The sequence below is a fragment of the Myxocyprinus asiaticus genome, chromosome 19, assembly GCF_019703515.2.
Source record: "Myxocyprinus asiaticus isolate MX2 ecotype Aquarium Trade chromosome 19, UBuf_Myxa_2, whole genome shotgun sequence".
NCBI lineage: Eukaryota > Metazoa > Chordata > Actinopteri > Cypriniformes > Catostomidae > Myxocyprinus > Myxocyprinus asiaticus.
The window spans coordinates 26,767,478-26,790,976 of NC_059362.1; the positions used below are offsets into that span (position 1 = coordinate 26,767,478).

The window sequence follows — 23,499 nt, forward strand, 5'->3', positions numbered from 1 at the left end:
TCTGTGTCCCAGATATATTTTGAAGTAGTAATTGAAGATTTCACTCAGACTTTGTCTCCAACTTTGATGCAGACTGGAGTGTTCTTTGTTGACAAATCTAAAACAAATAGGATTTTAAAGGAAGCATTTTCCACTTATAAGAACAATCCGATGCATAAAAGTGCAAAGATTACCTGAACCAGCACTGGTCACAAGCTCCATTTCTGAAACTACACCAGACCAATTTTTCTGCTCAGGGAAATCTACAGACAAAGACTCACCCTGAATTTCTTCAGAAGACAAATAAAATAAAATAAAATAAAGAATTAATATAAACTTTGTCCGTTTCTCACCCTGGTGGTTCTAGGTATTCAATCCATTATTAATACCAACAATAATTAATAAACTACTATAATTTTGTCATCATCATTTCATTTATTTTGGTTATCCAAAAAATGGGTAATGCAAGGAATTTGCATACCTGGTATAAATGATTAAATCAATTTCAATGTTCTTACTTTTAACAACACCAATGCTTTTGTGAGTGACTGATCCCCATTTGTGTCTTGGAGTAACAACAGATGGTTTCACACAGATTTTGTCTCCTATTTTAATGTTGAAGTTCAGACTTGAAGATCCTGAAATACAATGAGTGTATCATAAAGGTCTGAGAGGACTATGGTAAACCATTTATGACTCCTTTTTTAATTTTTACATCAAATGTGGCTGCTACAAACACTTTGTGCTTGATTCTACATATACTGTACAACTGGTTTGTATAAGTAGAATCTCTTGATATGTACTGTGTGATAATATCCTTATATCCACTAAATTACCTGAACCAGCACTGGCTGCAATCTCCATTTCTGAAACTACACCAGTCCAATTTTTCTGCTGGGGGAAATCTACAGTCAGAGACTCACCCTGAATATCTGCAGAAATAAAACAAATCAGAAATATAATCTGTCACTTTTTCACACTCTTTGGTAATTCAGCCAGCCTACAATACCTTATTCCATCATCGTAACTAAAAAAAAAAAAAAAAAAAAAAGGTCAATACCATGGATTTAAATGGGAATTATAAATTAAATGTCAGTCAGTGTTCTTACTTTTAACAACACCAATGCTTTTGTGAGTGACTGATCCCCATTTGTGTCTTGGAGTAACAACAGATGGTTTCACACAGACTTTGTCTTCTATCTTAATATTGCAGTTCAGACTTGAAGATCCTGAAATACAATTAGTGTCACATGGAAAGCTGAGAGGAGAGTTGTATATATTGGTAGGCTCTCATAGATTATATCAAATGTGGCTTTTTCAAACAATTCAAGCCTCATTGGTTTATCAAAGTAGAATAAATTTGACATTTGTATGAGAGTTTTCATGGAACATGAAAAAAAAAATGCTTTTCTAAACCAAACGTAATCAGCTAAATAGTTGCTACTTAAACGCCAAGGACACACTGTAATCATACTGTGTATAATTACCAAACTCATCATTATCAGTTACAGGCTCCATTTCAGAGAGAATTCCTCTCCAGTTTACATGTCCAGGGAAGTCAACAACCAAACTTTCATCACCTTTAATGTCTAAGCAGAGGACAAATAATATAGCAGAGTTTGTACTACTCTTAAGACATGATTAAGTATTTCTTGATGATGGACTTTTTGTATCTGTGAGAAAATTACACAGATCTTGCCTTTTACAACACCCACACTCTTGTGAGTGACATTTACACTCCAGTTATATTTTGGGGTAGTAATGGAAGGTTTCACTCTGACTCTGTCTCCAAACTTGATGCAGAATGGAGCGTTCTTTGTCAACAAATCTGAAAGTAGTAAAAGATCCAAGGAAACAATTCATCACACATAAATACAATCCAATGCAACCAGTTAGGAAATTTACCTTCGCTAACTGGTTTGTTTATTTCATGCATGCAAACAGTCCTCAGTCTCTCTGTAAGTTCACACACAAGTTTGCTCAAATGCTCAAAAGAGCAGCATGGCCTAAAAGAGAGACTGGGGAAATCATCAGAGCCAGATGAAGTGGACACAGACTCATAATTCTGTGGAAAAAAATATTCATGGACAAATTAATACAATTTACTTTTATTACGTTCTTTTTAATGCATTATATTCTGCCACATATTTATAAGTGTAACATGTATAAAATATCCAAATATGCCATATATTTAAACAGCTCTTAATGTTGTTTATTAAAGGAATATTCCGGGTTCAAAACAAGTTAAGCTCAATCGACAGCATTTGTGGCATTATGTTGAGTACCACAAAAAATTATTTTGACTCGTCCTTTTCTTTAAAAAAAAAAAAAAAAAGCATAAATAGAAGTTACAGTGAGGCACTTACAATGGAAGTGAATGGGGCCAATTTTTGGAGGGTTTAAAGGCAGAAATGTAAAGCTTTTAATGTTATAAAAGCACTTACATTACTTCTGTTAAAACTAATTTATTATTTCAGCTGTAAAGTTGTTTAAATCATAATTTTTACAGCCATTTTAGGGTTTGAGTGTTTGTTGACATTACAACATCATGGTAACGAAGTTGTAAAATTGCCTTTAACTTTACACTGAAAAGGTTATTAAGCAATTTTATCACACTAAAGTCATGTTAACAAGCATATTGTTTATGTCTTGTGGCTATACTTTTGAAATAGTGAGTATTTGAATGTTTATGGATTGGCCCCATTTACTTCCATTGTAAGTGCCTTACTAAAAACACAGATTTTTGCTTTTTGTTTTTTTTAAAGAAAGGACAAAATTATTTTTTGTGGTAATCAATGTTATGCCACAAATGCTGTTGACTGAGCCTAACTTGTATTGAAACCGGAATATTCCTTTAATATGTAGTAATTTTGCTTGCAACACAGTGGTTATACTTGAAGAAAGTAGATGTTGTCATCGGTCTGTAGAAGTGTCTCTAGGACTTCTTCCCTCTTCTTCAGCTCAGTGATGTTCACTTCCAGATTCTTTTGTAGTTTTGCACCTTGATCCTGATCAGCCTTTTCTTGAGCTTTTATCTTTTCAATCATCTCTGTGCTTCCCATCTCAATAAAGCGGACTAATTCAGTGAAGGCTCTCTTAATGTTCTCCACTGCCTTCTTTGCAGAACACTGAGGACAACCAAAGAGGAATTGAATCAAAACTGAAAGAAAAACAGTTAGCCCTTGAATGATGTTTACAACTGTACAAGTTCGATGTTGCAGCGATTAACCTCATGTCAGCTGATAATTAATGAGCCTGCTTTAATTGTGTAAAAATTATTTGTTCTACAGTACAACTTACTGTTTGGGACTCTATGTCCATTCTCACCCTCTGCAGCTCTTTTTCTTTTGCCAGAAGTATCTGCTTGATTTTGGCCTGACTGACAGTCAAATTAATCTATGGACAAATAAGTCACAACCTTATTTAAGGAATTTGTTCTACCACTGATGTACTTAATGTAGTCACTGTAAAAAAATAAAAAAAATAATAATAATAATAAAAAAAATTAAAGACACATTTACCTGTTTCTCATTCCGTTCAATCATACATGGCACTGTGTCATGGCCTTTGTGGTCATCCATTAAACAATGCATGCAGACACATTTCTGATCTGTACGACAGTAGACCTCCAAGAGCTTGTCGTGTTTGGAGCATGTTGGCATGATAGCAGCTTTTACCAGCTTGTGTTTCTTCAGGGCAGGAACATTATAGTGCGGATGTACATGTGTTTCACAGTAAGATGCCAGACACTCCAGACAAGACTTGACAGCTTTGAACTTTCTTCCAGTGCAAAAATCACATCCAATATCTCCAGGTCCAGCAAGACTTTGAGCAGACTCTGACACTTGCAGTGTTGTGTCCCTCAATTTCTCCATTATTTCAGCAAGTACTGTACTTCTGTTGAGAGAAGGCCTTGAATAAAAGGCATGCCTGCACTGTGGACAGCTGTAGGGCCCTCTCTGGTCTTCCATATTCCAGCACTCACTGATACAGCTCATACAGTAACTGTGTCCGCACGGAATTGTCACGGGATCCTTCAGCAGATCCAAACATATTAAACAGTTGTATCGTTCGTGATCTCCGAGAACAGCCTCTGCCATTTCACTGCCAATCTGTTTCAAGACACTAAAAATAACAAAAAAAGATTTATCTTGAGGTTGTTGTTCCACAGAAGGTGTTTATCCAAAAACCCACAAAAAGAAGTGTGTTTTGAAATCTAGAAGTGAAAGTGAAAGCAAGTGAAGGAATTAGCTTAGACATACAGTAGTACAATGAATACAAATTCTACATGATATCATGATCTTGAAATATTGATAAACATAATTGTGAAGAACATTTTTGTATTTACCTGATAACAATCCAATGCGAGCTTTATAGTAAGGTAGTAAGGAATGTTCAATTTTGACCTTTGATCTGTTTGATTATTGACTTATTTGTTCAAAGTGCATTTCTGTTACCATAAAATCACTCGCAAAATGCTTCTGGGCTGCTTGAAAGTTAAATTAGCTATTTATGAGTTTTCTTTGGAGTATGACACATTTAGGGATAATATTCATGCACTTACAATATTTTTCAAATCTCCTATTTTATGAATCTTAACTTGGTTAGTCAATGTATAATTTTCCATAGAATCTATTCTGGAGCTTTTTGACATATATATATATATATATATATATATATATATATATATATATATATATATATATATATATATATATATATATATATATTTTTTTTTTTTTTTTTTTTTTTTTTTATGACGTTTCAGCACACGTTTTGGTGCTCACTGGATGTTTTTTTGTTGTTGTTTTTGGCACCATTCTGAGTAAACTCTAGAGACCATTGTGCATGAAAGTCCCAGGAGATCAGCAGTTACAGAAATACTCAAACCAGCCCATCTGGCACCAACAATCATGCCACGCTCCAAATCACTGAGATCCCATTTTTACCCATTCTGATGATTGATGTGAACATTAACTGAAACTACTGACACATATCTGCATGATTTTATTAACTGTACTGCTACCACATGATTGGCTGATTAGATAATCACATGAATAAGTAGGTGTGCAGGTGTTCATAAAGTGCTCAGTGAGTGTATATTGTGTATTGTAATATATGTGTTCTATATATTACCAATCTCATTTGCTATAATTAAACTGTATCTACAGTATACACTGATCAGCCACAACATTAAAACCACTGACAGGTGAAGTGAATAACATTGATTAGCCGCAGACCGATCAGAGTGCTCACGCTGACCCAAGTCCACTGCCTAAAGTGCCTACAATAGGCACATGAGCGTCAGAACTGGATTATGGAGCAATGGAAGAAGGTGGCCCGGTCTGAAGAATCATGTTTTCTTTTAGATCACGTGGACAGACAGGTGCGTGTGCGTCGTTTACCTGGAGAAGAGATGGCAGCAGGATGCACTATGGGAAGAAGGCAGGCCGGAATAGGCAGTGTGATGCTCTGGGCAATGTTCTGCTGGGAAACCTTGGGTCCTGGCATTCATGTAGATGTTACTTTGACACGTACCACCTACCTAAAGATTGTGCAGACTACGTACACCCCTTCATGGCAACAGTATTCCCTGATGGCAGTGGCCTCTTTTAGCAGGATAATGTGCCCTGCCACACTGCAAAAAACTGTTCAGGAATGGTTTGAGGAACATGCCAAAGAGTTTAAGGTGTTGCTCTGACCTCCAAATTCCCCAGACCTCAGTCTGATTGAGCATCTATGGGATGTGCTGGACCAACAAGTCCGATCCATGGAGGCCCCACCTCGCAACTTACAGGACTTAAAGGATCTGCTGCTAACCTCTTGGTGCCAGATACCACAGGACAACTTCAGAGGTCATGTGGAGTCCATGCCTCAACAGTTCAGAGCTGTGTTGGCAGCATGATGGGGACCTACATGATATTAGGCAAGTGGTTTAATGTTGTGGCTGATTGGTGTATATAGACATTATATCGGCAATCAGCTACCCTAGTATCTAGATACCGTATCATCATTAACAAATCTGTATCGGTGGTGGACACCTAAATAATCAGTTTTACAATGGTCGAGATTTTTCAGCATTTAACCTAATTTCAAACTTATTTATTAGTAATCTTGACCTTTTTGTAATGTTGCTCTAGTTTTTAATAGCGTGTGTGACTTGAAAGCAGGCATGTTTTCATAGACAGAGTGATGTGTCGATTACTGTTTTTCAGTTACACCACTAGATGGAGACTCTTAACAGAGTCTACAGAATCTGTATTCTGTATTAATGTTTTATGTGAAAATAAGCATTATTTTAGTTTGCACAGTGTAAAGTGAGTTAGCTTTAACCTTTTAAAAGAGGTCTTTTTAGACCTCTAGTAATTAGCTTTAGTAGTAAATTAATTGTAGTCGTCTATAATCTTTTAACATCTTGTAATTATATCATATAAATGTATTGAGGTAGGTATGAGTTATAATATGCTGCTCCAATCTATAAAATATGTAAGGAAAAAAATAAGGGGAAAAAATTATCAGGGACAAAAAAAACAATCATATCATCTGTCAATCATTTTCCACATTACTGATAGGGAGGGAGTTTTGTGAAGAGTGAGTGGAGTGTAGCTGAAGTTAGCAAAACGGCTGAAATCGTTTACAGCACACAAAGCATTCTAACACACTGCATACATTCAATTAGACTTATTAATTTTCGTCATTTTCATTGCTGACTCAGAAGTGTGTCTTACGACAATGTTTAAAAGTTTGAACTGTAGAAGAGGATGATGTTTATAGTGGAAGACTATTCCAGAGTTTAGGAGAAACAGCAGAAAAAGCATGTTTACTCTTAGATTTTAAAGAAATAGTTCACCAAAAAATGAAAATTCGCTCATCATTTACTCACCCTCATACCATCGCAGATGTGTATGACTTTATTTCTTCTGCAGAACACAAACAAAGATTTTTAGAAGAATATTTCAGCTCTGTAGGTCATCACAAATGGGTACCAAAATGTTGTAGCTAAAAAAGCACATACGACTTTAGTGGTTTAATTCATGTCTTCTGAAGCAATATGATAGGTGTGGGTGGGAAACAGATCAACATTTAAGTCTTTTTTTACTATAAATCTCCACTTTCACTTTCTTCTCCTTTTGTTTTTACCGATTTGTGTTCTTCTTGCATATCACCACCTACTGGAGGAAAGGAGAATTTATAGTAAGAGAAAAAAGGACTTAAATATTGATGTTTCTCACCCATACCTACACTATAGCTTCAGAAGATATGGATTGAAGCTTGGATTATTTTTATGCTGTCTTTATGTGCTTTTTGGACCTTCAAAGTATTGGCTACCATTCACTTGCATTAAACAGACCTACAGAGCTGAGATATTCTTCTAAAAATCTTCGTTTGTGTTCTGCAGAAGAAAGTCATACACATCTGGGATGGCATGAGGGTGTCAATTAAGAGAAAATTATCATTTTTGGATGAACTATCCCTTTGACTGTCTCCACAGACAATAGCAGACAGAAAAGATGGAAGCTAATTGGATATTTAATTATTCCCCAATATATATTAGGGAATGGGGGCAAAGCTACCATTGCTCACATGGCCATTTCTGTTCGTTCATGTTGAAGTTGGGGTATTTTCCATTAACATTCAGCCGAACCCATGCATAGGAATTCTATACATTCAACACTTTATTTGTAAGGGTAAATACCATCCATGGTTCACGTAACTAATCAGTTTTAAGTTGCTTTTCTGAATGTTGTCTATATCTGCTTGTTATATACATCTATTAAAATCTTTTTTAGGCTTTTGGAAAGATTGGGACCCATAAATAACTTATTGTGCACTATGAAATCATAAATTCGTGTGTATCCTTATGGTTTTTAAAATGCTTCAAAAACAAGACGTGCATTGTTGAAGTTGGGGCCCTGAGTGGAATCACAGAGGCTTTTGTTCGTGTCTCCCCGTTCCTGCGATGGCTCGCTGTCGATCAAGATGCAAGCGTCCGCCCCCATCGGCCCTTTCACTGCTGCAGCTGGCCGCCTCGCGCTGCTCACTGCAATCTGTGCTGGAGAGGCCGGAGGTACGACACCTTCAGTATTAACCCCAGCCTTCGGAACGCGTATGAAGCTCGCCACCAAATAACAGAAAGAACACGAGGTAAGTTTGGGCGTATTGGCATATGCAATTTCAATACACTTTGTATTATGTAGTTTCACTGCTTAAGACGATCTTGGTCTAAGATGGTTAAATGCGCGGTCGATTTCGAAAAGCGGCATGTTTGCGGAAGTGACCGCGTGGTCCATGTTTAGCAGCCCCAGTTTTGCCTTTATATTTAATTTGTTTCATATTTCACAATTACGTACATTTCGAGGACACGGTAAACGTTTGGAAAAGTGGAAGACGCTGTTTGAAGGGAAGTTGACTAGTCAGCGGACCCGTTTGAAAAAATCAAAATGGTTTCCATCTTTGTCGTCTCAGCAGAGAGGTTTATACCTTTTGTGTCTCAGTCTCACATGTCAGGGAGTTTGTAACTTCCTTTTTATCTTCATGCACTGGATTATTGTCCAACGAACATTCGTATTAAGAATTGGGGTATTTATTTGACTGTTTTTTGCTTTTATTATTTATCTTGTTTCTTACCCAGGAGCGCACTTTTTGACCACGTCAGTGCGGTGGGGGAGGGGAAGTGAGTCTGTCTGGGTGGAGCTTGTAAGAGTAATAATTCACTGGCCTTTGCTGTAAGTTTGACTAGTTTAGACTCCAGCTACTGGAAGAATTGTATGGTTTATTTTTCTTACATAGTTTTGTGTCACACTTGCCATGTGAGTGATTCTTACAAATCCCGTTAAGAATATGTCCTGGTCCTATTTTACTCCAAAATCAAAATAAACAAGAAATTATTTTGCATATAAAAAATGAAGCCTATTGTTTAAATTTTTTTTTTTTAAATACATTTTCATGACAGTTGCCCCCCAATTCTCATTACTGCAAAAAAAAAAAAAAAAAAAAAAAAAATGGTCATAAATATGTTCCCTTTACTGCAACAAGTACATTATAATTTTCATATTACCGCAACTTGAAAACAGTATTTAAATTGTAAAGTACTTATATATCATAGTAGTACTCTCTTGGTACTGGCTTTCATGTCTGCTGATTTTAATAAATAAAAATATTGTACAATTTTGAACTGTTATGGTAATAATGAGAATCACATGAAAACAATGGGAATATTAAAACCTAAAACACTGACGTGTTACGGTAATGTGCTTATTTGTCCTGAAAATAATGTAACAATGCAAAAAAATAATAAAAAAATAAATAAAATAATGTAGTCTTCGTGTTCTTTATGCAAAATATAATTTCATATTTTCTTTGTATTGATTTGGGCTTAAATATGGCCAGGACATTTTCTTGACAGGTTTTGTGAGAATCACCCATATTGAGTTTTCCCAAATGATTGTATAACTGTTATACCAATGGTCATATGGAGGTATCATAAAAAACAAACCTTTTTTAGATATTTAAGGAATAGTTCACCCAAAAATGATAATTCTCTCATCATTTACTCACCCTTAAGCCCAAAGTATTCTTCGGTCAGACTCAAACGCTGAGTGTCCGCGTACAGGACTCGTGACGCAAATTTTGTCATCAGCAGAGTGCGCAATGCTAAACGTGTCTTTGAACGCGCAGATTGTGCATGCGCCTGGAGTTATTTGCACTAATTAGTGGGTCCACAAGATGGCAACACTCACATTTGAGCCGTTGCTGTCACGAAGAAGAGTTAAGAGGATGTAATCGCTGCTAGACATAAGGAGATGAAGGTAAAAACAACAACAGTGGATGTGTGAGGAGGTCAAAAGGTAACTGCATTGGAGTTTGAAGACATCTTTATGGGTCTAAACTCCTGAAGAGAAAGTCTGGTGTCCTCAGAATGCGCACTCAGTAATATGGAGTATACTTTGACAGGCTTGTGTTTGATCTATGCAGATACTGAGTGTTCACCTCAGAATGGAAGTATACACCTTATTTTGTAACATGGAATTAAGCAGCGGCTGCATTTCCGGCGAAGGTGTAAAAGTTCTGCTGTTATTGACCGCAATGTAAATAAATAGAAGGATAATAATACCAGAATTTAGTGATATTTTATAAAATATTTATTTTATAAGTTTATAAACTATCACAAAACCACAGGATGTACAGCAGAATGATGGCCAAATGTCGGATAATTTTCTAACATAAGCATTTGTAGTAAAAAAGTAAATCATTCACTTGTTGCTGTGTTTTTGTATTGAAGAGACAGTAATCAAATCTGCTTTTTATTTTACCGAGATCATGACGATGCAGTGTTTCTTGTCTCCATGTAAACTTCTATTCATATGTACCTGCATTACCTTCGATGATGCCTTTATTTATTTCCAAAGGCGATGTTTCAGAAGCCATGCTGAATGCATGATCTGCGTGTAAGTTTACTGTGCACTGCTAAAAAAGAGAGAATGCTCTCTGACAAGAATGGAGAGTAAAATGTGTTTATTAATTTGCCAAGATGAAACAAGATGCAGTTTTGTTGCAAAAGAATGTTAAAGCAGCATTTGCCCAGCAGCTTTCTGCTCGCTGCTGGTTGTGTATAGTTTGTGGAGGTGTGCCAGACGGCATGGAGGACTGTCCTGTCAATGCCTGATCTCTCATTCATTTTGCCAGTGCAACAGTGTGATAAAACGATGGCAAAATGCGATGTACGGTAAAATTATATGCGTTCAAAACCAATGAGTTTATGAAAATCATAATTTATGATAATAATATGACGACGTATATTACCAGCCTGTAATATAAAGCAGCATAATGTATATTTTTGTATCGCTAAAATAGCTGGAAGTGGCTTATACCGGAAGTAGTCCACATTCAAGGTTGATAATGGTGGCGCCCTAGTTCCGCTGAAAAATAAGGTGGATACCCAGGGCTTAATGCCGTCTCAAACTTGAATGACTTTCTTCTGCAGTACATAAACAAAGATATTTTAATGGAGATATGATGTCTGTTTGTTCATACAATGCAAGTGAATGTTGACCAAAGTTTCAAGCTCCAAAAAGGACATAAAAGCAGACTTTAAGACTCGAGCTCAAATACCCTTCCTAGCACTTAGCATGCGCAGAGCATTAGGGAGTTAATCAAGCTTGAAATCATGATTGCCAAGGAGACTGAAGTCAAGATTTATAGTGAAAAAGGAGTTAAATTTTGATCTGTTCTCACCCAAAACCGATCATATCTCTTCATAAGACATGAATTAAACCACTGTAGTCATATGGATTAGTGGTCGACCGATATTCTGACATTATTTTTTATTATCGGCATCGGCTGATAAATTCTCCTATTTGACCGATTTTATTTTTTTCTTGAGGGCGCCGAAAATCACCTGCTTGTCTCAGTCACTTCACATGCATGTAAACGACCAGTCAAGGTTTGTTTTGTTGTTACGTGCCATCATGTTACTACAGTAATAGACCGGTGTGCAACACACACTCATTTAAACTGTCTGCATATCAGAGCCGCGGGCAGAAGCGTTTGAGCTCATTATGTTAAAGTGCTCGCCTGTTTCATTCTCCCACTTTCTCCTCAAAAGTTCCCTGTAAATTTTCTTATCTAATGATAAAAAGGTAAATATCAATAAAACTAATATCATATACCATCTGCAAATACGCACATATCTTGTTTAAACAGATGTAATACGCTGATCTCACAACTTAAGCAGATCAAGCATCCTGTGGAGTGCTCATTTATTTACCTCTAAAGCACGTATTCTATCAGCCTCTCCTCAACAGTTAGCTGTAACTTAACTTTCTTTTCTAATGATAAAAGGCAAATATCAATAAAACTTCTATTGTATACCATTTGCAAATATGGAGATATCTCGTTTAAACAGGTGAAATTCACGAAAATCCAGCGTTTTCTTCCCGTCGAGCGCTCATCTAATATCTTCCTCTGAAGCGCATATTCTATCAACCAGTATCAAAACTTCAGGATCAAAAGTTCCTCTGATTCATAAATCATGATGACAGTCCAAGCAGGCGATCCAGGCTGTTTAAACTGTCAGGAGATTGCTGCTGCTTGCTGGATCCGCACAAGAGCGCGTAAGTGCAACCAAAGTCTTTCTAGCAAGTCAGTCCACTGTCGGCAATGTTTGGAATGCTCTTGGGAGGCTATTTCCAGTCATGAAAGTGCAGCTCCTGTCTACTTGGATGGGGAAAGACCAAAATCTCCAAAATAGTTGGTCAAGATTACTATCAAAGAACATTTCAAATCGGCAGTAAAATCTGACAACACTGGTATCATAAATGGTGCTTCTTTACCTCAGATTACGCAAAAAAAAACAATTTTCCCAGCTTTTATAGCTAATGCGCAAGCGTGTTCTCAAGTTGATTGACAGGCGATGTCTGTATCTAAAAGGTGATTGGCTCTTTTACCTGTAAGGTGGGACTTCCTATCTACATCCGTTGACCGTTGGGTGCGAGTGCTTCTAGGTTGAGCGTTCCAATTTCTTCCATTCATTTTAATAGAAGTGGCCCGTCTCTGCTAAATAGTCTCTGTGCAACTTCAAAGTAAAAGCACTTCACGTGTGCTATAAGTAAATGTCTTATTCACTATGCACTGTATGTACAATTGGTTTGATTTGGTATTTTTTTGAGTAAATGCGATTGCTAACGTGGACATGCCATCCATGGTTGCTGGACTACTGTGTGTATTGTTATTTTCTTCTTCCTAATATATTAACAATTTCTTCATGTGCAAATAAATTACTAAAATTTGATGACTAAACAGAAATCAGAAGAAACTTCTATCTACCATTTAAAATACAATATATATATATATATATATATATATATTTATTCTTTTTTTACAAAGTTTTGTGTGAAATTGAGTAAATATAGTGCTAAATAAGAATGTATCTCTTTTTTTTTTTATTAGCAATTTTATATTTGTTAATCTACTTTATTAAATTGTGTGATATCGGCCACCCTGCTCTCTGGATATCAGCAACGGCCATTAAAAAAACCCATATTGGTCGACCACTAATATGGATAACTTTTATGATGACTTTGTGCTTTTCGGAGCTTGAAAATTAGGGCTGGGAGATAGGAAGATGTAATCGGACATTGACGATATCTGAAAAATATTCAGATGCCGATTGTGACAGTCTGTAGCTGGGTTTCCATCCACGTATTTTTATGGGCATTTTGGGATTAATGCTTTAAAACTGCCAGATGGAAACACCATGATGCGAATAAAATCTCATTCATATACACTGTCTAAAACTTTTTGGATAAATTTTTTTTATTGGATTGGAAAAAATGTGTAAAAACTATGCATGTGCATAAAGAGATCTACCGAAAAAAACTCCTGGAATTTATTAGGAATACAAGATGCACATAAAAAAAGGCATGTGACTGAATAACTTGTTTATTGGCATTTTTGAAAAAATACATTATAGATCCGCACGGCAAGACTTAAGGATGGAAGAACACACACACACACACAGTGCTCCCAGAACTGTGTGACACGCTGTTGCTCCTGGAAATGAGACAAAGTTATTTTCGGTGTTTTGTCTGTGTCCTCTAAACCGCAAGTATTTTATAAATAAAAGAGTCACAGTGGCTACAATTTCTCCGGAAGTCAGCAAATATATTAAATAGTAGTCCAAGGTATGAAATTAGCACCTGCCAAATGCAGGTATTTCCTGTGCTGTGGTGGGTAATTTTGCTCATCTACCCGCCTGTAGACAGGGCGACCTGTAAGTTTCGGAGTGACACATGATAAAATAATGCTGTTAGACTTGAAGAAACACACTTTATCACATTTTGAAGAACATAGAAAAGCTGTCGATGCATGCATCTGATTCGCTTTTTGTTCAGAGGTGCAACGCTGCTGCTCGCGTCTCGTGGAACACGTGCGTGTTAAAGGCCTAGGTATACTTCCAATTTGACGCGAATGCTCAGCGTCTGCGTACAGTCGAACGCAAACATGTCAAAGTATACTCCATATAACAGTGAGCGCATACACGGGGTTGGCGCATGCGCACTAGGACTGCTATGAAACACTGGATTATGATTTATACAAATGCAGGTATCTCCAGACCTCCACACACACGTGCTCTTGACTTGCACATCCACTGTTGTTGTTTCCACATTAATCTCCTATTGTTAACCGGCAATTACGTTGTCTTCTAGCACTTTTTCATGACAGCAACGGCTCAAATGTGAGTGTTGCCACCTTGTGGACCCACTAATTAGTGCAAATAACTCCTGGCACATGCGCATTCAGTTAGAAAAGTCGGGCTACACACATTTAGTGTTCACTCACTCTGCTGATGACGAGATTTGTGTCACGCATTCTTTTCTGTTTCAGTCGTCTGAAAACTGTTTGCAAGAATAGTGTTGTCTATGAGAATGTTCTGACCTCAGACCATCTCAGGAGGCACTCGAAGTTTATTTCGCTTTATTTCCACAGAGCAGTTTACGCTTAACATGCATTGTAAACGCAACTCTGCAGGTTCACACATGCATATATATTAGAGGTCTGCACTGGCCTTAAAATGAAACCTGAACCCTACCCGGCCCGAATGATACCATCAGATTATAAGCCCGAACACGACCAGAAATCGCTCACTATCTTTATAATTTCTTCTAGCAAGTACTGTTGCTGTAGGCCACATTTTACGTAAGCATATAGGCAACATTCGTAACCGTATTGAAACAGTAAATATATAGTTTTAACATGGCACGTCAGCCCCTCAGTACACTAGAGCAGAACGGAAATATAGCATTGACTTACTGTTTATGCGCTGAAACTTTGCTTTGTGCAGAACAATCTGGAATAATATGAAACAATGCAACAGTCCCCTCTTTACAGCCTGACCGTGTTCAGAACGTTGAATCTTTGTGACACCTGTGCTAAAAACAGTCTAGACGCAGTGCAAAGAATAAAGCAGAGCGCAGGTGTCTCGACATGCGTTTTTGAAAATTTCACGTTCTTTTTAAATCGACACGGTGTTTATACAGTGCCAGTCCTGCGCGAGACGCTGAAGAAATAGCGAGACGTGGTGCGGCAGTCAAAGACATTTGTCCAGCTTGTGTTTACATGGGAAAACAGAACAGACGTGCGTAAAAACACGTTTGGTGTGAACAGTCCCTAACTCGTCCCTTCGCGCATGTCTGTGAGAGCGTATGCGCAAAACAAGTTCAGTAGGCCTGTTTATTTTTTCATTACTTAAAACACCCAAAGTCCTACTTGAAAAACTGACCCGGACCCGGCCCAAAACCCGTTGGGTTCTTGGGTCCTGTCGGGCCTGGGTCGGGTTGCAGACCTCAAATATATATCTTTATATCTTTGAATGCATATGAAAGTGATTAAATCATAAAATAATAGTAAAACACGTTCACCTTAAATCTAAAATTAACTGCATCACAATAGAAACACAAATTCAATAAAAACACAGTGGAAATTATTAGGCAGTATTAATTGGGTAACACAACGGAAATTATTAGGCTTACACCTAATAGAAAAACTGGTGTTTTCTATTTGTTTAAACACTGACTAAGTGGAGTAATCAGACTGTTTTTTGAAAGTTTAAATTATGTGGGTTGTGTTGAACTTTCATTTTATTATCATTTTTGTGTGAACTATTCTTTTAATAAATGAATGCAGTGCTGGTATGCAAAATGTTGTTTGTAGTTTTAGTTGCAGCGTATGTTTGTCAGCTTGCACTCTGGTCTCTTTTTCAACAGTGCTGGGATGTCACCCATCCTTCAGGTAGGCAAACTACCATGCCCTTAATAAATCTGGTTAACATTGTGATTATGGGGGGCCTGGGAAGCTCAGCGAGTATTGATGCTGACTACCACCCCTGGAGTTGCGAGTTCGAATCCAGGGCGTGCTGAGTGACTCCAGCCAGGTGCAGGTCCTATGCAACCAAATTGGCCCGGTTGCTAGGGAGGGTAGAGTCACATGGGGTAACCTCCTCGTGGTCGCGGTTAGTGGTTCTTGCTCTCAGTGGGATGCGTGATAAGTTGTGCATGGATCGCGGAGAGTAGCATGAGCCTCCACATGCTGTGAGTCTCCACGGTGTCATGTACAATGAGCCACGTGATAGGATGCGCGGATTAACTGTCTCAGAAGCGGAGGCAACGGAGACTTGTCCACCGCCACCCGGATTGAGGTGAGTAACCGCGCCACCACGAGGACCTACTAAGTAGTGGGAATTGGGCATTCCAAATTGAGAGGAAAAGGGGATTTAAAAATAAATAAAAAATTTGATTATGGGTTTAAAGTTTTTGTGTGTGTTGGTAACTGTCAAGCACATCATCTCCATTATGTTAAGTCATCCCTCTTAACATGAAAAGACTTGTGGTGGTTTTTGTGTTCTTGCACTCAGTGGTTTGCTTGTTTTGCATAGAGTTTGATGTGTAAAATTTAACTCATTACCATTGTTTAGCTATCGTCCTATGTCTTTGCCACCTCTCACATACACACCAGTATTTTTTCAAATGATCAGAGCCCCTTCCCCACTCCTCCCAACACACACACTCGTACACGCGCACAGTCACGCACACAAACATTCAGTCGGTCAAGAGCTGGTGTGATGACAGATTATGTGCTTTGTCATGCTGGTTGGTGTTATGTGTTTTTTCCTCCCCTATACTGGATATATTTTGTTACTTTTAGGCTTCCGTAACCCCGGTTGGCCGGCTGCGGAGACAGGGAGTCCTCGTTTCAGTACTGTGGCTCTCCACATTAGACTTACTTTTTGCGGTATCTACTTTCAACTCAATTTTTATTCATATTCAAAGGCTAAAAGTACAATTAAAAAATTGTTAGCTATGCCATTTGATGTAGTGTTTGAAACGTGGATATTGATAGTTTACAAATCCTTAAAAACCCATTATGTACCATAAAAAAATACTTTAGGTGCCTGTGGATTGATCATGAATTTAAGATGTGATCTGTAGCCTCAAAATATTTCCAGACATTAAGATTAAGGCTTATGAGTTTTATTTTGCTTTTAAATTATTATTCAGGTAGACTAGAACATTTTTTATTCATAATAATAGTAGAATCTAATCACCAAGGACCCTTAAGAAATTGCAGGGTCTATTGTAGGGCTGGGCGATATGACAAAAAAAATGTAATCTTTATTTTATTATTTTTTTCAAACCTAAGGACGATTCAAAATTAGATTTTTCAACTTTTAAATGTACTCAACTAAAAAGTAACTCTAACATGATTCATATAACATGTTCTTTATTAGAATGCAAAACTGCACCACACAGGAAATTATCAACAGTGTAATTGTAAAATAAATTAAAATCTAATAAACCTAGATGAATAATAGTATAAAATAAGAAATCTGCAATGTAGGTATTAAATCTCACAAACAATGTAGGTATTAATTTTTAGCTAAACCAAGTCTATTTAGAAAGCTATCTAGAAATCAATATCTAGAAATTAAGTTTATCTTGAAAGTACTCATTGTATATAAAACAGTTTGAATGTAAATTGTAATCATAAACCGCTGCCTATAGACCATTTCAAGGACTGTTCGTTGGTGATGTCAAGTGACGTCATTGTTCCATGAACATTTCCTGCATGTTAAAACCGAGACTATTTAGCAGAGACAGGCCACTTCTATTAAAAAGAATGGGAGAAATGGGAACGGTCAACAGATGTAGAAAGGAAGTCTTGCCTGACAGGTAAAATAGCCAATCACCTTTTAGATACAGAAATCGCTTGACAATCAATGCGAGAACGCGCATGCACATTAGCTATACAAGATGGTAAAATTTCGTTTTTTTAGCATAATTGAGTTAGACACAGAATTTATTATACCACTTGTGACGGAACGACACGCCACTCCCGTGGATCATCATCGCCCGTGGTGACTTTTTCCCGTTTGGCTGCAAGTGACGGTGCTCACCTGAACCCAGTGAAGGGCCTCATCACCGTTGCCTTTAAACACCGAGCACGCCTCTTCTCGAGAGACCGGTCTCTACCTGCTGCTGTCTTCGTAGGTCCAGGAATGGAGTGGGGAGGGTCCGGTGTGAGTTAGATGCATCGCTGGACCCGCACCCTGAAACCCTGGTGCGAGTTAGAAGCGACGCCGGGGATTGGATCATACATCGCAACCGACAGGCCAAGATGCCGAGCCGCTATTCCCCTCAAGTGCCGAGGCAGCTCGAGTGAAGCCGCAGCCCCATGCGCCTCGGACTAAGGAGGGGAGCGCGTCGCCAGGATCCCGCCCACTATTGCCCGGACCTTCCCCTGTCTTCACTACTCTTACTTCACATAGCCCTTTCCACCACAAAGGCCCCAGATTTTCCATTGTTTTGGACATTTTATATAAATGCCCACTGAGGCCTGATGCCACACCCACTGTGTCCGTTTCTTGCTCACCCCGCCATACAGTGTTGTCAGATTTTAGTTCTTATTTGAAATAGGTTCTTTTATTGTAATCTTGACCAACCATTTTGGAGATTTCTGTCTTTCCCCATTCAAGAAGATAGGAGCTGCACTTTAATGATGCTTGTTTACATAGAAAAGTAGCTGCCCAAACTGCCCAAGAGCGTTCCAAAGACGGCCGCTGAGTGGACTGACTTACCTTGAAAAAGCGGCTTTGTTGAAAGGATGCGGAAATACGTTTGGACCGTTCAAATTCCTTTGTTTTTGTTTAAATTCTTGAAATGGTCTATAGATTCCAGGGCACGCTGCGCCCTCTAGCGGTACACACGGAGCAGCGCACCAATATGAAGTTATTTCCCTTACAAAAATGTAGGGTCCATGGCAAATTTGCCGCAAACTTGCTGCAAATCTGCAACTGATTAGTTTCACATGCAAATTAACTTTGCAGCAAACTTGCAGCAAATTGTCAATTTTTGCCAAAGGTTTTTCTGTAGGTTCATCACTACCAGTGAAGAGCGGCAAACTTCTGGCAAACATTTGTGGCAAATCACAAGCTCATTTGCATGTGAAAATGAGTGGCAAATTTGCGGCTAGTTTACCAGAACTCTAGATTTTTTTATAAGTGTTATCATTACAGTTCAACTCGCAAACTTTGTCAAAATAATAGCTTGCCAAATGTTGGCTATAAATGCAGTACTTTTGAAATACATCACAGAACAAAGCAATAATTAGCAATCTCTCGAAATCATCATGGTAAAAGGAGCAGTGGATGTTTGATTCTCTCATTATTCTCCCATATGATTTGATATGAAGCGGCCGTAACTGTCAAGTATGCATCTAACGCTTTATTATGCATATTTAAAGAAAAGAAAGGAGACTGTTCATCAAGGCCCGTTATGGTCTTAAGTCCATGCATGATGGACGAAGTTGAGATACAATCATTCTGGAAATATTACCGGTGTCTTTTATATCAGTCTCCATGTTGTTAACCAGTGTAACGTCCATTTAAAGCACGTGCACTTGCAGCTGATCAGATTGGAGACAGCATCAAGCCAAGTGCTATAAAAAAAAAAAAAAAATTAACTTCCTTATTCAGCCTTTAGTGGATTTACAATAGCTCTGTCCCAAACAACACACTATGCACTTATAAAATATACTATGCACTCAGCTATGTAGTGTATGAATTTTCAAAGTGTAGTATTGTCCCAAATGGAACACTTAATGGTTTTTACAATACGGAAGCATTTGGCGTATAACAGCTGACGGAAGTGACATTTCAAACGCAACTGATGTGTTGCCGCTAGCTTTAGCGTGTTAGCCAACCTCAGTTTAACACTTGTATCACAAACAACGTACATATTCACACAGCTTGAAGTGATGGTAAAGCATTCAACTCACATTTGTAAGATGCTGTATCCACTTAAGTTTCACCAGCTGCTACATTCTTCATTATATACAACTGTTTTGTCAGACCAGCAGAGCAGCCAGGTAACTCCGTCCCTTCTGCTATCTACGGCAATATGCGTGCGTTGAGTGCATGAAGTGTCCAACATTCCACACTCCGTTTTGATGGCTGAAAAGTGCATCATCCGGGTACTCAAAGTACACTTCTTTTTGCTGCATTTTCAGTGTAAACGTACTACTTGCACTACTTGCACTACAAAATGGCATAGAATAGTGCAGAATTGTGGGGTTTGGGATGCACCTAATGTATCTCACTAGAGCATTTGCAAATATTTGTATGCAAAACCTAGATTCATCGATTTAAAAAAAAAAAAAAAAAAAAACTGTCAAAACTTAAATTCTAATTAATCGAACAAATCTCCCAGCTATTGTATATACACCATTTCATATAATTCTAATATGTATGTTATTAATCACACATTAGTTAGTTATCAACTTTTTCATTATAATTATATAAATTTTTATTTATAATATAATCTCATCAGACATTTTTATGCTATTTAAGTGTTTCAAGAGAAGATTTAAATTTGTTTTTGTTGTTTGTGTGCTCTTATAGTTTGAAAAACTGCCTTGATTTTATCCTCCTTTGACATTATTTTTTTTGGTTTGATTATATTTCTGATATTTTAACAGAATGATTTATAATTTTAATAAATGCAACACAAATTTGCTGAACTGAGAAACAGAGACAGGATTGATTTTTTTTTTTTCCCCTAAATGGTAATGAATAAATGTGAACTGATTCACCAAATCTCCTTTTCTTTTCTGTAGGGTAAACATGTTCTCCAAGGGCACCAAGCGTAAATTTTCAGATGGTGGTGAAGAGATATCAGACAAAAGCCTGGTAGGAGCCAGGGTGGCGTCCTCCTATAGTTTGCAACGGCAGTCGCTACTGGACATGTCCCTCATCAAGCTGCAGTTATGCCACATGCTGGTGGAGCCCAACCTCTGCCGCTCGGTTCTAATTGCCAACACAGTGAGGCAGATTCAGGAGGAGATGACCCACGATGGCAGCTGGCAGGTGGTCACTGAAGCTTTCTGCAGCGCAGGCCAAAGCCCCTCTGAGCGCTTAGTGGCCACCGAGGTACTTTGCAGGTCACGGGAGCCAGACGCAGAGCCCAAGCTCTTTTCTGTCATCACCTACGAAGGTTGCCGTGAAGAGGAGGTGGTAGCTGACGAGACACTTTGCTCCGTTTCAGTTAGCGACACTGTCTCTAACGTGTGTCTGGCAGGAAGTATGGACCAATGCTGGGAGAGGGGTGAGCTCAGTGTTGTAGAGAGCGATGAAGAGGCCCTTGAAGACTCTAGGCTAGGTTCAGAAGAAGATGAGGAGAACGAAGAAGCAGAAGAGGCTTCCAGGCAGGGTCCAAAGTCCAGGGGACAAGTTTTTGGGACATTTGAAATAAAAAACGGTTCCCCAGGTCCAGAGTCTGCTCTTGAGGAGTTGTTCTCAGATGTGGATACCTCCTACTATGACCTGGACACTATGCTAACTGGCATCCAGGGTGCACCCAAGATGGGCCCTTATGACCTCCTTGACAGCTTGGCACCTTCACACAGTTCCCCATCCATAGTGTCCACCCCAAACTGTCGTTCTGATCTCAATGAACTGGATCACATCATGGAAATCATTGTGGGTTCTTAGGTTAGAACTTTTTCAGAGACTTACACGCTTGTCTTAATTTTACAGGCTTTTCTGTTCTGTATGGAAAGCAAGTTAAATCTGGAGTCCTTTCACGGAAAAGAATTGATGTCTTGTGAAGGATGGCCTTGATTTTATGAGCTGACCATAGGCATCTTATTTGCATACTCTTTGTATGTTTTAATGTTTTTTCTCTATATTTGTCTGTCCAGACATGCTGTTTTGTTTAATTTATTTGTTTTACTCATGACACTACAGAGAGCAGAACAAGATGTATACAAAAGTTGTAAAGTGTGGGATATTTTCATATGGAGACAAAAGATTGTCTAAATTATGTACATAAATATATATTTTTACAATAGATTTTGCTTGTAATATGTTACTGTACATTCTGTACATGTTCTACAAATTGATTTTAAACGAAAAGATTAGATTCTTATGTGCAAAAGCAGTCTTCCATTTTTAAAAATCCACAAACTGAAGGAACTTCATTCAATGGTCGAATTTAAAAAAGGCATCAAGTATTTAAACAATGATGCATGTTTTAAATTAACATGCTCATTTGCACAAAGTTTTTTTTTTTTTTTTGCTCATGGTTTGATTGCAGTTGGTTGTCAATCCGCTCAGCCGTAGGTTTTGTTTGTTGTTAGACGTCAATGTTATTTTTGTCTTCTCAACAAATGAAGAATAATGGGGCCAGCCCATTCTATATTGTGACTTAATTTATTTAATTTATTTACTGCAAATGGTGAGTGTTGGCTGTGGTCAAACTCAGGGTGGCATTTTAACTCTGGAGGACTTAATGGGCCTGATTCACCAAAGCCTTTTGCTCAAACGAAACCTGGGTTGTATGGGAAGCCGTCACAGAATTAGTGTTTGGTAAGTTAATTTGCACCAATTATTGGTTCAAGTATTGGTTTTGAAAGAGTTAATTGTTTTAATATGGGCAAACGGTTTGCATATATCTGTCTCTTAGTCCTTTGGGCCCCTCATAATGAGAAGGCATTTGTCAAGTTCTATGCATTGGGTGTTGTAACACTTTCTATGCATGAAGTGTTTCAAGATGCATTTAGTACATTCTTTTTTTTTTTTTATAAATATCACTTGAGAATGAGTCATCAAGAGATGGTTGTATTTTACCTCAAAGTTTTCCCCCATGTTACATAAATTATTTGGTTTTGTCTCAAATTTATTTTTTGCATAAACTATGTTTGTGCAAATCGTTGGTTATTACACATGGATAATTATGTTTTCATCTGCATTGTCTCAATTTCCAAGAGAAGAAATGTCTTTATTGTATGATCTTAAACTAGTATAGAGTATAAACATTTTATATGAGCATTGTAGCTTTTTTAACTTTTTTTTTAATAAAAGGTACAACATTTATTTAAAACATTTATTGTGTGATTTCTTATGTATCAAGCTAATAACCATGGCATTACCATATAAAACATATTCATCAAGGTCTGTGTGGATGCAGTGGTGGCTGAAAAGTGAGATTTGCAGTGGCAAGATTACCTAGTAACAGAGTTCAAGACATGGTTTTGGTGTCACAAGAACTTAAAGGAATAGTTCACCCAAAAATGAAAATTCTCTCATTTACTCACCCTCATGCCATCCCATATGTGTATGACTTTCTTCTGCAGGACACAAACGAAGATTTTTAGAAGCATATCTCAGCTCTGAAGGTCTATACAATGCAACTGAATGGTGCTTAAAAACTCTGAAGCTCTAAAAAGCAAAAAGGCAGCATGAAAGTAATCCATAAAACTCTAGTCTAGTAGTTTAATCTGTGTTCTGAAGCAATCAAATCGATTTTGGCTGAGAAGAGACCAAAATATAACTGTTTATTCACCTTAAATCTTGACTTCGACAGTCTCCCTTGGCCAGCATGATTTCAAGCATGATTTCACTTCCTAGCGCTATCTAGCATCAAGCACTAGGAAGTGTAATTGAGCTTGAAATCATGATTGTGCCATGGG

At 37.8% G+C, this 23,499-nt stretch overlaps 2 protein-coding genes across 6 annotated transcripts in view; one reads left to right on the forward strand and one right to left on the reverse strand.

The window, feature by feature from the left end:
- LOC127409821 (E3 ubiquitin/ISG15 ligase TRIM25-like) overlaps positions 1 to 8,616 on the reverse strand; it is a 40,759-nt gene extending 32,143 nt beyond the window's left edge. The window contains exons 1-2 of the mRNA XM_051644662.1: positions 8,608 to 8,616; positions 3,501 to 4,104 (exon numbers count right to left, since the gene is read on the reverse strand). Of these exons, the coding sequence (XP_051500622.1) occupies positions 3,501 to 4,079 (579 nt within the window). The 5' untranslated portion in view covers positions 4,080 to 4,104; positions 8,608 to 8,616. The remainder of the gene's footprint in view (positions 1 to 3,500; positions 4,105 to 8,607) is intronic.
- Positions 7,995 to 22,904, forward strand: LOC127409822 (cell division cycle-associated protein 4-like). 5 transcript variants are annotated; one of them, XM_051644664.1, is made up of 5 exons: positions 8,018 to 8,124; positions 8,612 to 8,705; positions 15,744 to 15,768; positions 16,681 to 16,767; positions 20,647 to 22,904. In XM_051644664.1, the coding sequence occupies exon 5, from the start codon at positions 20,654 to 20,656 to the stop codon at positions 21,518 to 21,520; it is 867 nt and encodes a 288-aa protein (XP_051500624.1). In that variant the 5' UTR covers positions 8,018 to 8,124; positions 8,612 to 8,705; positions 15,744 to 15,768; positions 16,681 to 16,767; positions 20,647 to 20,653; the 3' UTR covers positions 21,521 to 22,904. The 5 variants fall into 5 exon arrangements, with proteins under 5 accessions (XP_051500623.1, XP_051500624.1, XP_051500625.1 ...); XM_051644665.1 differs by lacking the exon at positions 16,681 to 16,767; XM_051644666.1 differs by lacking the exons at positions 8,612 to 8,705; positions 16,681 to 16,767 and having other exon boundaries at positions 8,041 to 8,124.
- The last annotated feature ends 595 nt before the right edge of the window (positions 22,905 to 23,499 follow it).